Raw genomic sequence first — 18,541 nt, 5'->3', positions numbered from 1 at the left:
GGAATTTCAAAGCCTGCATTAACAACTGCAGGTCCGTCAAGATGTATGTCTGAAATATTACATTTAAAAACAGATGAACCGGTTTGTTTACATAAAAGAACCAGACCATGGTGTTGGTAAAAAATGAGTGTGGACTTTGTCATAATGATCATACAGTCAAGCCTGTCTATAAAGACAGCTCTGGAAGATTACTAACATTTTCTTTATAGACCAGTGGCCTCATAGGCAGGTTAGAACATTTGTGCAAATGCATTTAAGATTTTGTTTTCTTGTTTCAACAACAAAAACTATGTTATGTGCATTTATAATCTTATCTATTTCTTAAACTTCTTAATTTTTTTTTCACATGAAAATCTATTTTTTGATGTACATTTTGTATTTTGTTTACTTATTTCATTTTATATGTTTACAGTCTCAGTTCATGTGCATTCATGTCTTAGCTTGAATATAGCCCATATAGAAACCTGTACAATGTAATACACAATTTACCAGTAAAGAAATAGAACATGGCTACATCAAAGATGCAGATTATTGTGTAAAACAAAAACCAAGTACCAAGAAAAACCCATGTGTTCCGACAGGTGTCCTCGTACCTTTTCACATTTGATCAGGGAATCGAAACCTGTGTTACCACTTCACCACCCAACCACCTTAGTTGCTCACCTGAGACAATGTCTCAACTGACCTATTGCCTAAGGCATCATTCATGGTGAATTGTAAACGATTTACATTGTCAATGTCTCCTCAATAACCAAGAGACCCGGGGTCATGATATTGGACCAGTGACATGCTGGGATGAATGGCTACCAAGTTTGTGAAAATGAAGGACATTGACCTAATTTCAAGGTCATAGGGTTCAAATGTATTAAAAAGTTGTAATCAATGACTTCTCATTAATAGAATCTATCATTGGTCTGTTCCGTGGACAGGGATATCTCAACCCGAGTGTAAGAGTTTGGCCAGTCAGCACGAGGCTTGTCGAGTGCTGGCCAGCCAAACTCTTACACGAGGGTTGAGATATCCTTGTTCGTGGAACAGACCCATGATTGATTATTTTTCTCACATACTTACAACCAAACGTAAGTTTTTATGAAAGTTTTTCATCACACCATCTTCAATGCTCCTTGGAATGTGCGTCAAATTTGATGACGTCATCATTGACGACTTGGTTACTCAACGTAAAATGATGACGTTACGTTATTGTGACATCGTCATATAGCGCGTGCCAGCTGTCTTTACCTACCCCGTGTAAGATAGATTTATCGTTTCCCTAGCAACCGTCGGATAACTTTGTGTGGGAGTATGGGAGAAATAGGGACGGTTGCATACTTGGATGACAAATCAAAGACATCAACTATTGTTATCTATTTCAGGACTTAATAGGTGACCATTAAGGCTCATAGGACTCATATTTTAAATTTTTTATGCATGATTACTGCTATGGAGAGGTATGATTACTGCTATGGAGAGGTATGATTACTGCTATGGAGAGGTATGATTACTGCTATGGAGAGGTATGATTACTGCCATGGAGAGGTGTGATTACTGCCATGGAGAGGTATGATTACTGCTATGGAGAGGTGTGATTACTGCTATGGAGAGGTATGATTACTGCTATGGAGAGGTATGATTACTGCTATGGAGAGGTGTGATTACTGCTATGGAGAGGTATGATTACTGCTATGGAGAGGTATGATTACTGCTATGGAGAGGTATGATTACTGCTATGGAGAGGTATGATTACTGTTATGGAGAGGTATGATTACTGCTATGGAGAGGTATGATTACTGCTATGGAGAGGTATGATTACTGCCATGGAGAGGTATGATTACTGCTATGGAGAGGTATGATTACTGTTATGGAGAGGTATGATTACTGCCATGGAGAGGTATGATTACTGCCATGGAGAGGTATGGTTACTGCTATGGAGAGGTATGATTACTGTTATGGAGAGGTATGATTACTGTTATGGAGAGGTATGATTACTGCCATGGAGAGGTATGATTACTGCCATGGAGAGGTATGATTACCGCTATGGAGAGGTATGATTACTGTTATGGAGAGGTATGATTACTGCTATGGAGAGGTATGATTACTGTTATGGAGAGGTGTGATTACTGCCATGGAGAGGTATGATTACTGCTATGGAGAGGTATGATTACTGCTATGGAGAGGTATGATTACCGCTATGGAGAGGTGTGATTACTGCTATTGAGAGGTATGATTACTGCTGTGGAGAGGTGTGATTACTGCTATGGAGAGGTATGATTACTGCTATGGAGAGGTATGATTACCGCTATGGAGAGGTATGATTACCGCTATGGAGAGGTATGATTACTGCTATGGAGAGGTATGATTACTGTTATGGAGAGGTATGATTACTGCTATGGAGAGGTATGATTACTGCTATGGAGAGGTATGATTACTGCTATGGAGAGGTGTGATTACTGCTATGGAGAGGTATGATTACTGCTATGGAGAGGCATGATTACTGCTATGGAGAGGTATGATTACTGCTATGGAGAGGTATGATTACTGCTATGGAGAGGTATGATTACTGCTATGGAGAGGCATGATTACTGCTATGGAGAGGTATGATTACTGCTGTGGAGAGGCATGATTACTGCTATGGAGAGGTATGATTACTGCTATGGAGAGGTATGATTACTGCTATGGAGAGGTATGATTACTGCCATGGAGAGGTATGATTACTGCCATGGAGAGGTATGATTACTGCCATGGAGAGGTATGATTACTGCCATGGAGAGGTATGATTACTGCTATGGAGAGGCATGATTACCGCTATGGAGAGGTATGATTACTGTTATGGAGAGGTATGATTACTGCTATGGAGAGGTATGATTACTGCTATGGAGAGGCATGATTACCGCTATGGAGAGGTATGCCTTGTGTTATAACACTGATAATTTGTATTGTAGACAACGTCATTACTGGTAACCAGTGGGGAGGTGTTGACATAAGAAAGGGAGGAGATCCTGTCATTACGCAAAATGTCATCACAAATGGACTGTCTGATGGTATTGTCATCGGGGAAAAGGGGCGTGGCAGTGTGGAAAACAATGTTATATCTGGTAAGTAAAGTCATTTCACCTAACTTCAATTAAGACACAAAGTCAGTTATGTATGTGTCACACACACATTCACAAATGTCTGAACAATCATTTCTGTACACGTCACACACACATATAGAATTGTTTGGACACAAAATTGTTTCTGTAGCCATCACACACACTATTCGCATATAGAGTGCAATTATTTTCAAAATTTGACTAGTGAAAAAATCCACTGCACACTATACGCAGGTACAAGCCTTTGTCGGTCAGATGCATGGATGTCATGACTGTGATGCAAGATTTGTAATCATTTCTCTCAACAGTAGGATTGTGATTTAATACTTTGATATATAAAGCATGTAGTAAGTAAATATTGAACAAATAATCAAGGAAATAAATAGTTATTTAGATGTTTAATTCCTTGAAAGTGTATATCTGTAAGCAATTTATATTAGTCGATCGTGGGCCACACATATTCCGCACACATGCAATCTCACTTGATAACTTGAGCCGTATTCAGGTCCAAAACGATGTACAATGACTTAATTAACTCTTTCAGTACCGTTGTCGACTTTAGTCGACATAAAATTGTGCTCTCTCTTCCCTGTTGTCGACTATAATCGACATAATTTCAAGCTCCCTCTTCCCCACTGTCGACAGGCTAAGTTGATGTTATTAAAGTGTTGATTTATTGAAAACATTACCCGGCATATACAATTATCCAACGTAATGACATATAAAGTGCGTTAAAAACTTTCGAAACAAACATTTTGGTTGATAAATTCATTTTTATTTCGTTTTGAGTTACATGTTTTTCTGTTAGAGTATTAGGTGAAATTTTCATAATACCTTGTGCAGCACTCACTGACCAACATGCCCTATAAAATTACGATCTGACTGTGAAAACTGCTCTAATTAATCGTCTGCACTCTAAAATTTATCTGGTCAACATGTTTATTTCATTGATATAAAATTTATCTGGTTGACATGTTTATTTCGTTGATATAAAAGTAGTGACCAGCACACTGTCAGCAGAGGGGCCGCGGTGGCCGAGTGGTTAAGGTATACCGACACTTTAACACTAGCCCTCCACCACTGGGTTGCGAGTTCGAAACCTACGTGGGGCAGTTGCCAGGTACTGACTGTAGGCCGGTGGTTTTTCTCTGGGTACTCCGGCTTTCCTCCACCTCCAAAACCTGGCACGTCCTTAAATGACCCTGGCTGTTAATAGGACGTTAAACAAAAACAAACAAACCAAACTGTCAGCAGAATTGTTTCCATATACAAAATGGCGGCCAGTATTACATTACGTAGCCCACTGTACTCAGCTTACGGGTCAATCTTGTTATAATTGGGCCTAATTAGCTTTGTATATATTGTGTACAGATACAACAAATGACCATACTCGCCTGCAAATCACAAGGTAATTGAGGGTGTAGGACTAATTATTTTGTTTGTACAAACATCATAGATGGGACCGCTCCAATTTGCAAGCTGACTAGGCCTGTCACGGTATAATGTTAACAACCTGTCAATTCAATGTTCAATGTCAATTCACAAATGTTTGGACATAAAATTATTTTTGAATGTGTCACACACTCATTCACAAATGTTTGAAGACACAATCATTTCTGTACATATCATACACATATACACAACTGTTTGATGAAGACCTCTTATATCGTATGTGGTGGTGTTTAATTAGTAAGTTTTCCTTGTTTCACCATGAATTGTTGATTGTTTAAAGGAAATTCAGGATGTGGAGTTTGGATAACTGCAGCCTGCCAACCGATGCTCCATGGCAATCAGATAAACGACAACGGTGATGCTGGGGTGACGTTTGTTAACAAAATGGTAAGGCATTTATATAAACTTGACAAAAATGGGGTAAAAGAACAACTCAAATGTTCATACTTTAAGAAAAAGTAAAAAAAAAGTTCTGTATTTGTTGCAGAGTTTTATGAAATGGAACATCATTTTCTCTATCACTTATTTTTCAATGAATCTTCTTTTTAGGTCACCTGAGACAAAGTCTCAAGTGACCTATTCTAATTGCCTTTTGTCCGTCATCATCCGTCGTGCGTCCGTAAACAAATGATTTCTATTGGAATTCATTCTAATTTGGTTGACATTATCAGCATGGGATAACAGTTTGATGGTATGCACATTTTGGCCCTGACTGACCCCGAGGGGCTGATGGGTGGGGCTAAAAAGGGTCAAATTGACTGAAATTTCAAAAATCTTCTTCTCTACTCTCAGATATGATGGAATCAAATACTCTTCATAGTTGGAAGGGTCTTAAGGTGCTTTACCAAAGTTGTGAATTTCATTACCCTGGGGTCTCACGTTTGCCCCTGGGGAAGGGGTAAACTTTACTATAGTTTATATAGGGAAATCACATTTTTGACTATAATTTGTTTGATTTCTATTGGAATTCATTCTAATTTGGTTAACATTATCAGCTTGTGATGGCAGTTTGATGGTATATGCATGTTGGCCCTGACTGACCCCCAGGGGCTGTTGGGTGGGGCTAAAAAGGGTCAAATTGACTGAAATTTCTAAAATCTTCTTCTCAAGATCCAAATAAGGTAAATCAAATACTCTTCATAGATGGAAGGATCTTATAATTAAGGTGCTTTACTAAAATTATGAATTTCCTGACCCTGGGGTCACATGTGTACCCCTGGGGAGGGGGTAAATTTTACTATAGTCTATATAGGGAAATCACAATTTTGACTATGAATTGTTGGATTTTTAGTGGAATTCATTCTAACTTTGTTAATATTATCAGCATGGGATGACAGCTTAATGGTATACACGTGTCGGCCCTGACAGACCCCTAGGGGTTGATCGGCGGGGCCAAGAAGGATCAATTAAATTAACTGAAATATTTCAAATCTCAGGTGACCATTAAGGCCCATGGGCCTCTTGTTTGTCATGTCATTTCATCCTTGAAAATTACAATGAAAAAACAAATACAGCAGAAATTATAGGAGAAAAGCAATGTAATTACCCCCTGATGTATTAACCAAATACATTACATGAAATCTATGATCCAGTGGACCTTCACTTCTGAATCCCACATTGCACTATATTCCCACTTATTCACTTGTCCAAACTGACCACAGGAAAGATATTTTAATGCTGAAAATATTTTGAAAAGTAGTTAGAAAGACTTCTTAAAAGGTGTACAGAACAGCCAGACATTAACTTACTTTAAGCCCAAGGAAAATAATGTGTATAGTATAACTGATTTGGAGACTTTTGATATGGATTTAGGATGCAGCTCATGAAGCTGACACTTTGGGGATGAACCGAAATGACATGCACACTCGACAGAGTATGGAGTTCTGGCAGTTCGCCAATGACGAACAACCGTTTCCACGGAGGCCATGCCAAAAAGCCACGATAGAATACAACAGTATATATCACAATGGAGGTAGGTTATTATCGTACATTAAGAAAATCAGGAAATTATAAACGACCAATCATTGAGTGGGTCTTATTTTTGCATCAATTGCTATATCCAAAATTGTTTTTATAGGTCGTGGGGTCAAGGTCATGTTCAATGACGAAGTTGCTATCCAGTGTAATGCTATTCATGGTAACCGTGGTGATGGCATATTTATTGACCAGACTTCTGATGTGTTAGTCCAGGACAACAGTATCACTTGTAACTGTGGTAACGGGGTCGTGACCTCTAACAATGGAAAGGTAAGTTGCAGAGTCGTAACCTTTAACAGCGGTAAGATAAATTGTCAAATACCAATATACTCCTTCATCTTGAGGGTTCTTGATGATAAGACGGCTCCAAATTAAATAAAAACAATTATATAAATGTATGAATAATAAAAAAGATATGTTTTATGCATGTATGTATTGGTAGTGTCTGTAGAAAAGCACTTTCTTCTATAGTCAAAGTCACTCAAACCCCATTCAGTATTACTTTCAGTTTTTTTTTAAAATATCTTTCCCCATGTAAATTTATTATTTTGGAAATGTTTTCCCCATGTAAATTCAATATTTTGGAGTTAGGTGCCTTAGTCTATACAATAAAATAGACTAAAGTAGATTAAACCTTCCACAATTTGGCTAAGAAAAAACTGTCAATTCTTTGAATTGATAATTGTTTTCACCCATTTTGAATTCAAAGTGGTTTTTAAGGTCTTCAGAATCTCAAACAAAATGAGATGTTTTTATTGGAATAATTAGGTTTTTGTACTAACCAGGTAATTTAAGAAAGGAGGGCCATTTTGTTGTCCCTCAGTGATATTTTTGCAGTGTTTTATACATAATTACAGATACCACATTTGTTTTGAACAAGTTATTAGTTTACACTCAAAGAGATGTAAGTCTTATTTGAAGGAGTTATGATTTTCAGGTGTCCATCCAAGGAAACGGAATATTTGACAACAGGGACCACGGAATTTCATGTCAAAACGAGGCCGACATTTCAACCAATGATATTGTTGGAAATCAAAGATGTGCTATACTACTACAAAAGAATGAATCTGTCTCGGTAATTTTATAAGACCATTTAACTCTTTCCGTACTTTGTGTTCTTTCCGGATTCCATACTGGAAGTAGTTATTAGGCTCGCCCCCAGAAGTTTAAACAAAATGGCAGGCTACATGTGCATTTTTGGTGTGTCGTTTTTTCATATAGAAACAGAAAGGTTAGTGTTATCTTGTACATTATTAAGAAATATTTCACAAAATAATATCTAGATCAGATTGAACAAACTGAAACGTCCTAGACTCCGATATCTAAAATGCAAATGTAGCAAGCCGCCATGTTGTTTACATTAACAACATATTAAGAAAAATATCACCTACTACTCTAACGGAAAAACACATAACACACACGAAATAAAAACGAATTTATCAACCAAAATGTTTGTTTCAAAAGTTTTGAACACATTTTATATGTCATTGCATTTAATAATTTTATATGTCGGTTGATGTTTTCAACAAATCAACACTTTAATAACATCAGCTTATATTAATTTGCCTGTCAACTATAGTCAACAGTGGGAAGAGGGAGCTTGAAATTATGTCGACTATAGTCAACAACGGGGAAGAGGGAGCACATTTTTATGTCGACTATAGTAGTCGACAATGTTACTGAAAGAGTTAAGAGTGATGACTGTAGGTGTATCCATCAATAAATTAAAATGTTACAAAGAATTTGTTAATAGAGCCAATACTGTTTGTACTGGTTGGATGGTTCCTTTACCCCTCAGCTGGATGCCCACCAGTATGTAGACTGAGTGAGCAATAGTTTGAGATCAGCCTATCAATCACAAAAGCACTGGTGACCAGATTTTTTTTAGATTTAGTAGGTTTCGCCCTCCCGTGTCTCTTCAAGACAATGAACTCAATTTCCTTACCCCTAGAGGAAATTGAGAATTTTTTCCTTGGGAACTGGTCGACAGTAAGCTGATCAATAACAAAACATCTACTCTGATGCTGTTGTGATCTCCCGATCGTATTGATCAAATCTTGGGTAATCAACTGATTTGTTGAGACCTATCTTGGAGCCCCCATTTGTAGGCCTATGACAGGTAACACTTGCCATCTAGATACATAGCCATATGGAGCCCCCATTTGTAGGCCTATGACAGGTAACTCTTGCCATCTAGATACATAGCCATATGGAGCCCCCATTTGTAGGCCTATGACAGGTAACACTTGCCATCTAGATACATAGCCATATGGAGCCCCCATTTGTAGGCCTATGACAGGTAACACTTGCCATCTAGATACATAGCCATATGGAGCCCCCATTTGTAGGCCTATGACAGGTAACACTTGCCATCTAGATACATAGCCATATGGAACCCCCATTTGTAGGCCTGTGACAAATAACACTTGCCATCTAGATACATAGCCATATGGAGCCCCCATTTGTAGACCTATGACAGGTAACACTTGCCATCTAGATACATAGCCATATGGAGCCCCCATTTGTAGGCCTATGACAGGTAACACTTGCCATCTAGATACATAGCCATATGGAGCCCCCATTTGTAGGCCTATGACAGGTAACACTTGCCATCTAGATACATAGCCATATGGAGCCCCCATTTGTAGGCCTATGACAGGTAACACTTGCCATCTAGATACATAGCCATATGGAGCCCCCATTTGTAGGCCTATGACAGGTAACACTTGCCATCTAGATACATAGCCATATGTGTAAGGCATGGATCAGTTAATGAACTGCTCACCAACCCTAGCAAAATTTTGCATTTCACTGACTGCAAATATTCTACTATTTAGATATCTAAAACAGCATTTGTTTTACAATGTGAAACCCTTATTATCTTTTCTAGGTTCAACAAAACCGCCTTCAGTCATTGAGTGACAAGACAGTACATGTTTCCATGGTAACCAAGGGTTGTATCCAAAACAACAAGATATTCAAAAGCTCTCACAAAGCCATTGAAATGGGTTCTGAATGTAAATGTACAGTGAAAGACAATTGTGTTGTTGGCAAGGAAACCAAGGACAAAAAAAGGTAGGTAACTCTTGTTCTACCAATTTGATAGGAGCAGATTTTTTGATCAAACAACTTGCTTATTTAGAGGGAAGGAAGTTATACAGTAATTACATTGTATGTAGTTAAATATTTGTGTCTGTGGAAGCTTATGTAAAAGTAATTTCATGAACCCCTGGACAGATTTAGTCCATATTCACACAATAACATCTCACCATCAAAGTTCTACTCCAAATTAGATTGAGATGATCATCTGCTAAGGTCAGAGGTCAGAAGTATTTCTGTACTGACTTCTTGTGGTGGACAGATAGAGATAAGTATCCTTCAGATCAAATAAAGCTGCCAACTGACCCTCCTGTACTAATGATGTCCTCTGGGGTTTCCATCTTGGAAGTGAGGAGAAACTTAAGTGCTTGTTAAATACCCTATGATTGACAATCGGCTGCCAGACTTTTTTCTCAACCAAAACATTCTAGAGTAAAAGCCTGGAGTGCAAGCCAATATCAGAATATTCATGAATGTGCCAGTTTGAGAAGCATGGCCCATTGTTCCTTTGGAGTGACAAAATCCTTTTCTTGGTTCTCGGAGTAGGAAAGAAAATTGACTTTGCAGACAAGGGAGATTCTGCAAAATCAGGATGCCTGGTCCCTCCACCGCCAAAGACAATGCCCGTAAATCCTTGGTAATTTCCTTCCACTGTGGGAGAAAATTAGAGAGACATTCTTCTATGGAAAGATTTGGTTTTGGCAGGTCTAGACCATGCCAAACACAATCTGCCTCTAGACAAGGGCTTGAGTCTTAAATGGGAAGACACCTGGAGGTACTACCAAAGGGAAGAAAGACAGGAATTCTTCTTGCTGCCAGAAGGGTTTTTGCCCTTCCCACATTGCTCCTTTCTGCTGCCCCTGACCCAAGGTTTGCCTTTCAGAGCCAATAATATCTGCATTGCAGGAGCAACATTAGGTTTCTTCTTAGGGGAACAGAACCCTGCAGGGAACTGCCATGTTGGTACTGAAAGGTAGAGATCTTCTAGGGGGTTGGGGCTCTTTAAAACACAGAAGCCCCTGGCCAGCACAGACTTTGAGCAGACAGATACTTGCAAGACAGCTCACAATATCAAACTTAATTCAGAGGGAAAGACACAGCAATCATTCCACCTTGTGATGTTGCTCAGGGCAGAACACCACCTGGTCCACTGTCTGACCAGTCTAAAAGTTTGCCAATCCGAGCTGCATCCTGCCATAACCATGTGCCCAGGAAGCTGAAGAACGCTTTTGCACCTGGCAATGGCCAAAGCAGAAGACGCAATACTGCCTTCAAGCAGACTCCTGTCTGAGTGAACGGACTGGTGGGATAGTAAGGCAATTCATATAAAATTGACAAGTTGTCCTAGAAAGCAGATTTTATATACCCAACTCGCTGACCATGCACATGGACTGCCGCACAACTGGGAGATATTATAATATTTGAAATCCATTGTTGTGAGGAAACAAAGATAGGTGTAGGCACTGAGTATACAACTGAAAATATTACTGAAATGAAAATGAATTTTAGGTTGTTATCAAAATACTAATTCAGCGACACCTTCTACCGACATACTTTCCTGGTTTTGATCAATTATATACAAATGTATGAGAATAACGTCCCTAACTGCCACTAATTTGATTTCAGCCATGAAGTCTTGATCAATGGAGATTCAGACAAAGATTTCTGGATGTTACATGACCCTGGACCACGACCTCATATTGAAGCTCCCTCTCTCATCAACTCACTGCCTGCCAACCAGGTTACCACGGTAACCAGGGTGATGGTACCTTCAGCTGGCAACTGTGAGGAAGGAAGCAAACTGTGTGTGATCCTGTAGCTGTATGTAGTAGCTGGTGTCTACCATCCTGTCAGTATCATTAACATAACCTAAGATAAAACTGTTTATGATTTACATTTCATATATATACCTGAAGTTTCCCAGAGATTCTGGCATAAACTGAGGTTTTGTGGAATTTGGCTGTCAAGTATTGATCTTTCCTGAGGTGAGGTGATTCATTGTGGTACTATGAAGATCGTTAATAATTTAATTAAACAAATATTGAAGTCACAATAAGCTAAACTTTCACCGAGGGCAATTCAAGAGAAATGCATAGCATATCATAGACATAAAGAGTTTTGTGTTGATAACAAATGTTGAATTCAAACAAAAAGGTAAACAAACCTCGTTAGTCAAATGTCATCCATTGAAGTAAGGCAGTTACCAATGAAAATCGGAAAATTCACTGTACTGTATATAACCCAACTTATTTCCACAGCAATGTAATTTTGCATTTTTATATCAAAGAACTTTTGGTGACAATTTAATTTCGCGATTTACAGTCTAAAAAGGTCAACTGTATCTGTAATTTAAATTATTTCATGGCGATAATTCTTTCAACTTCCAGCTGTCTGTGAAATACACAAAACTTAATTTCACAAGAAAGTAAGCTGGTTTACAGTATATTAGGCAGGTCTTGCTAGCTAGTGTCCACAGGGACCAGAAATTTGTTACTAATTACACATAGGCATATTTGTAAAATCACCATTGAGTAATCATGTACAAGGAGTTGAAGCAAATTTCACCTTTGACATGAATTATCAATATCAATAGGGATTATTTCTTTTCACACCGAATTCCTGAAGTCCTCAGGTAAAATATTACACAGCGGTGCAAAATGCAGTACACATATTCCTGTAAGTGATAGATATGTTGAACGAGATCATAACATTTTTTAGCTCACCTGCCCAAAGGGCAAGTGAGCTTATGCCGTGGTGCGGCGTCCGTTGGCCGTCCGGCGTCAATTTTTTCATTCAAACAACTTCTTCTCAATAGCCTAGAGGCCCAGTGACTTGATATTCGGCCTGTAGCATGCTGGGGTGAAGGGCTACAAAGTTTGTTCAAATAAATGACCTTGACTTTCATTCAAGGTCACATGGGTCAAATAGGCTATAATCTTCAAACGACTTCTTCTCAATAACCAAGAGGCCCAGGGACTTAATATTGGGCCTGTAGCATGCTGGAGTGAAGGGCTACAAAGTTTGTTCAAATAAATGACCTTGACTTTCATTCAAGGTCATATGGGTCAAATAGGCTATAATCTTCAAACACTTCTTCTCAATTACCAAGAGGACCAGGGACTTAATATTGGGCCTGTAGCATGCTGGGGTGAAGGGCTACAAAGTTTGTTTAAATAAATGACATTGACCTTCATTCAAGGTTACATGGGTCAAATAGGCTATAATCTTCAAACGACTTCTTCTCAATAACCAAGAGGCTCAGGGACTTGATATTGGGCCTGTAGCATGTTGTGGTCAAGGGCTACAAAGTTTGTTCAAATAAATGACCTTGACTTTCATTCAAGGTCACATCGGTCAAATAGGCTATAATCTTCAAACGACTTCTTCTCAATAACCAAGAGGCCCAGGGACTTGATATTGGACCTGTAGCATGCTGGGGTGAAGGGCTACAAAGTTTGTTCAAATACATGATGTTGACCTTCATTCAAGGTCACATCGGTCAAATAGGCTATAATCTTCAAACGACTTCTTCTCAATAACCAAGAGGCCCAGGGACTTGATTTTGGGCCTGTAGCATGCTAAGAGCCAAGAGTCACCAAGACCCGATCTTAGGCCAATAGTATGCTGGAATGAAGCACTAGAAAATATATTGACATGAATAAACCTAGCTAACTCTGATATTTGAATAAAGTGGTTATCAGCATAGTATCTATAAAAATTACCTCAATCAACTGCAAATTTTCTGTAGAGCCAGGTGAGCGATACAGGCCCATTGGGCCTCTTGTTTTACAATATTTGCACTTTTATTTATTTGGGAAATAACAAATTATGCTAAAATAACTACAAATAGTCTAAACATCCACTCAGAAAATACCTTAACAACACTTAAGGACACCCTATACAATTATAACTGATTTTCTCATATCGACTTCTTTGATGAAATGATAATTTTATGTGTATGTATTAAGATTCAACTAAAATAAAAAAAATTGTCTCATTAGCGTTGTAAGCAAACGATCTTGACAGTATGGTAGAACTAGCTTCTAATACACTTGATATATATTATTTTGTTTAGTTACAATTATGTGACACTCAAAGATTTTCTAAAATGTCTTTCATATTGTAGATAGGACATGAATGTTTATGTTGATGTATGATGTAGTTCTAGCATGAAGTAACTTTGGCTTTTTGTCCAGAGGTGGTTGGACATTTGTATATCAGGGTTGGCTGTTATGTATTGAGGGTATGTTGTTATTTGTAAATTGTCCGGTGTATAAAAAACAAGCTGTGTGATATCAAGATTTAGTTTTACTACATATATGATATAACAATATTAATAATTATCCTTACAGTTAACATAATATTTAATGAAGTAGATACTTCAACAAGTCTTTAGTGCTAAAATTGCTTCTTGGCAACTATTCAGACTGTTCATTCAAATAATATAATTGTTTTTTGTTTTAAAGAAAGTCTAATTTAGAGTTGCCAGGAGGCATGATAGCAATAAAGAAATTTTGTCAAGTATTTTTGAGTTTTTAAAAAAATATATACAACTGTGTTGAGGTATTTCCAAATGGCTAGACTATAGAAACTTTTGATAGACTTTAAATCAGGTTCATTTTGAGCTATTGTCATTCATTGTTGTATTATTTCTAGGGAAAGATCATCATCCATTCAAAAATTCAAATATCATAAAAATAATTCAGATTTGATGAATAAAACAGCAGATTGTTGGTAATCTTTTAGGAATCCAAACCCTTGTGATTATTTAAACTAAAGTTGGGAATCCCCAAAGAACCAACGTCCAGTGTAGTTTAGGAAAAAGTTCATCTTCTAGGTCTTATGATTATTGTTATTGTATAACAAATGTACAAAATAAGTTTTTTGTAATTCTCTCATTTTAACCCATACAAAATAATTTGTTAACTATTGAATATAAAGAATATTTGACATTTGCTAAAACATTTCAGGAAAGTGCTTGGTCTCTGAAATTATGAAAGACTAAGACTTGGCTGAGAACATTGGAAAACTTATTAAAGTTTTTGAACAATGATGGTTTACTTCTGTAATTAGAGACAAAAAGGTTATGTTCAGATGCAACCTGACTGCATGTAACTTTTATGCGGAGAGTTTTTTTTTTTCCTGCAGAAATCAGTGATTCTTAAAGTGAAAGTGGGTTCTGTCCACGCTACATGTAGTTAAATTTTGTAACATATCATTGTTTTATAAACAAAATCTGTGTTCCGTCCTCTTTAAATGAAGTTACATGTCATGTTATGTATTATTATTAATTAGTTATAAGTCAAAGTTCTAATCCGTCCTTGTTACAAATCTATTTAATATACACTTATTGTAATTGTTGCACATCTGATCAGAAAAAACAATGTCACAATTATAACCAAAGTTCCAAAATCATTTGTAAAAACACATTCTGTCCTTATTCAAACTGTTTGAGGATCTTGACTGTGAAATCTTGTTCAAAAATCAAATTTTGTCTTAGATAATATAAAATGTATACTTAAAATCAATATTCTATTTGTTTAGAAAAATGCATTTATAATTAAAAGATTTTGATGATTACACATTTTATGATTTCCTAGAATTTTCTTGGCAGTGCTATGATATATATGTTTATGTAGAAATTTATCTCTTTTTAAATTATTTAATAATATATGATTATGAGAAATATATTTAATTTTAATAATCTATAACATACATCATTCCTTGATATATTTGATTTTTTTAATGAATTTCTTTAAAAAATGTCAACAGGTGTTCAGTTTGTCTTAAAATGATGATATTTTATCGTATTGATGTTTATACACTTGTTCACAAAATTAAAGACATGCTTTACCATGTAGAGCTCTTAAAATGTAAGTAATTTTTACATTAACTTAACTTTAACAGTTGAAGCCAATGAGGTGAATTATAAGTATATGTGTTTGCCACTATTCGTTGAAATAAATATTTGAAACTCGCTACGTCTGCTTCAACTGTGGCACAGAACAAAAACACAATGATAAACAAATGCACGATATTTTCCTGTTTTGTCATGTAAATCGTTAAGAGTTTACGATGCACGGTATTGGAGTTTTCTACCATATTTAAAAGGAGAAACTCAACGTTACTTTGTGTAGAAATTCAGAAAACTATAGTGATAGTCGGCCATTTATTTTCGGACATGCATGGCTGCATTCCTAAATCTGCTCGTGAGAAAATTTCCCAGGGCTACCTACGATCCCAGTCAAACTGTGTCTGTCCTTCATCTTGTTATTTATGTGTTTGTGTAAACACGCTTACCTTTTTTTTCATGACTAGACCACACCAAAGTAAAACCAGAGTATAAATCCAGACTTTGAAAAAAAAATCTTGACATGAACATTCTAATTTTAATCATATTAGTCTATTTTTTGTTTTTGTTTTGTTATTTGAAATCTGTTGTCCAGAATACATATCAAAATAATGGAACTCCTGAAGTTGACTTTTTTGTACAATTAGCCCTCTTAGTGTTCAGTGCTCAACATATTGATGTTGGCATAGTCGTTAGTTGATTCATGTTTTTTTGAAAACACGACTCAAACATTCTTGATGCTTTCTGGAGGTATATAGATTGCTTTATTTGTGGTCATTTGTAAGACCGTAAGTCCGTCCAGGAATTTTTTATTTTACATGTTTACATTCTTGAATGTCTATTTCTACATTCCAATTTGTGTGACACCTTTTATTATGACGACATATTTAGTGCTGAAGAATGGGTTTATCATTTATGACATTTTTGTCCACATTCTTGACTTCAATGTCATTATGAGGTGTAGCTCGGTGTTTCGAAACATGGTGATATATTGCACCAAAGATCAATGTATCCCACCCCACAATGATCGGACACCAATTCGTTACATGGTGGTCGAAATCATATGTGTTACACATATAAAGGCTACAGGGTTATGAAATTTGCCTAGTCTCTATACATCACCTGTTCAATAAACTGACTCCTTTAAGATATATGGGTTCAATTTCATACCCAAATGTTACTATCGGAGGGGATTACAAGTTACCTGTTACATCCAAATCATTATTCATAATTTTTATCCTAGGAGCTATCTCATAATAATATATCTTGGTACTTACAAATACCATTTTGTACACGAGTACCTGCCGTACATCTTGGAATGGTATAATCACACTGAAATTGGTAACTTTTCACATCATAAATAGAGTTATTGCCCTTTGGTCATTTTCATAGTGAATAAAAAATTTGGAGCAGAACCTTGTTTTTTTTACCCACATGTACATGAACAGAGGAAATGTTGCTCTCTTATATTTTGATATAAACTCATAACAAAGTCTGATTGTTACTGTATTTTTGTTGACATTCCCTTCACCATGTTTAATGACTTTTTACCAGGAAATATAAAAAATGTTCATATATTTCATTAAAATGTTCGTTCAGTATTTTCAATACCATTTGCTTCATGGATCAATCAAATAAGGTTGAAAACAAAAGAAGATCTAAATCGCAGGTTTCAGTAGTGATTCTGAAGCAAGAGTAACTGTTTTATTCAATATCAAAATCATCAAATCACGTCCATATATCATAACAGTTGAGTTTATGGCTCAAAATACACATTCATACATGACACATTTCTCATAATGACGTCATTTATTAAAAAATCTACATTTTCTTTGTGACTTGACATAACACAATTATAACTCCACACACATACATAACATGACAGTTCTCATTTGAAATGACATCTGATGATGTGGGATTGTGGGTATTTTGTTTAATGAGAGGTGTCACTTATACGATAGGGATGTTTGATATATTTAACTTAATTATCTAACCTGTCAGTTACTTGTTCTAGAGATTTTGTTTGGGATCATAGTATGCAAGTTAATAGAAGCCATCATTCATAAACTTAAAACATTTACGTAGGAGATAAAGACAAAATATAATCTGATTCATTTTCTGAATTTTATTTTATGAATATAAGTTTGAATTTTTAACATACATGCATATTTGTTTCATGAATATCTTATTATTATTATTTTTTTTCTTCAATATTTACAAGTTTCCGAAATGAAATAATAAAAAGTACAAAATATTGATAATTACTTGCTACAGATCTTAATATTAAACCAGTTTTATGTAGCTTTGTAGACCACTACCAGATGGTGGTCCACCCGTCTTTAAAACGTCCATCGTCTGTCATCCATGTGAGAAAACAAGGCTTGATGTATGGAATTTGTTTTTTCATGGAGAAAGACTTTGATAACGATTCATTTCACTGTGTTCTTATATAATGGTTATGTATCACATTAAATATGCAAATATATTTAAAATACTGGCATATATTTCCTTTTAGACAATACTTTTTATCACACGATTATATAAAATACTAATCTATATGTAGATACAAAATACTCAATCCTGTTTTAATGGAAACGTAAGGTTATGTTTATTGAAGCTGTGATAATAAGGGGAGAGTTCCATTCTGCTTTGAAGTTTAAGCTGTATATCATGATTTCACTGTCTTGAATTGAAATTTTAATTGATAATCAGTCCAAGAAAAAACAACAGCAGGGGATCAGGTGGAAGTATTCAGAATCAATACTGAAATATTTTAATTTGGAAATATCCTACATACATTCAAATGTTTATGTCAATGTTACATTTTGGCAAAACCAGTTATTTTGATTTTTTAAGAATGGAACACGAGACTGAATTTCATTGACCTTCCGATTTCATGCTGTTGTTGATGTCATAAATAATTGTCCTGAATCATGCAAATGAGAAATTTAGAGATGGTATATCAAGTACTGCCACAATTTATTTTCATTGACCAATCTAATGCCACATTTCATTATTGATTTGGCTGTGTTCCAGTTGTATTGCTTGCTTATTGGAAATTGTGGTCGACAAA

General features: G+C 36.2%; 1 protein-coding gene across 1 annotated transcript in view; it reads left to right on the top strand.

Annotated features, from left to right (window-relative positions):
* The window catches only part of LOC117316470 (F-box only protein 10-like), a 31,142-nt gene extending 18,802 nt beyond the window's left edge, over positions 1 to 12,340 (top strand). Inside the window, exons 10-16 of the mRNA XM_033871075.1 lie at positions 2,940 to 3,092; positions 4,822 to 4,928; positions 6,354 to 6,513; positions 6,619 to 6,788; positions 7,456 to 7,593; positions 9,409 to 9,593; positions 11,244 to 12,340. Of these exons, the coding sequence (XP_033726966.1) occupies positions 2,940 to 3,092; positions 4,822 to 4,928; positions 6,354 to 6,513; positions 6,619 to 6,788; positions 7,456 to 7,593; positions 9,409 to 9,593; positions 11,244 to 11,436 (1,106 nt within the window). The 3' untranslated portion in view covers positions 11,437 to 12,340. The remainder of the gene's footprint in view (positions 1 to 2,939; positions 3,093 to 4,821; positions 4,929 to 6,353; positions 6,514 to 6,618; positions 6,789 to 7,455; positions 7,594 to 9,408; positions 9,594 to 11,243) is intronic.
* The last annotated feature ends 6,201 nt before the right edge of the window (positions 12,341 to 18,541 follow it).

This window comes from Pecten maximus, chromosome 18, assembly GCF_902652985.1.
Source record: "Pecten maximus chromosome 18, xPecMax1.1, whole genome shotgun sequence".
Lineage (NCBI taxonomy): Eukaryota > Metazoa > Mollusca > Bivalvia > Pectinida > Pectinidae > Pecten > Pecten maximus.
The sequence above is the reverse complement of the archived record's forward strand: the minus strand, read 5'-3'. Positions and strand labels throughout refer to the sequence as shown.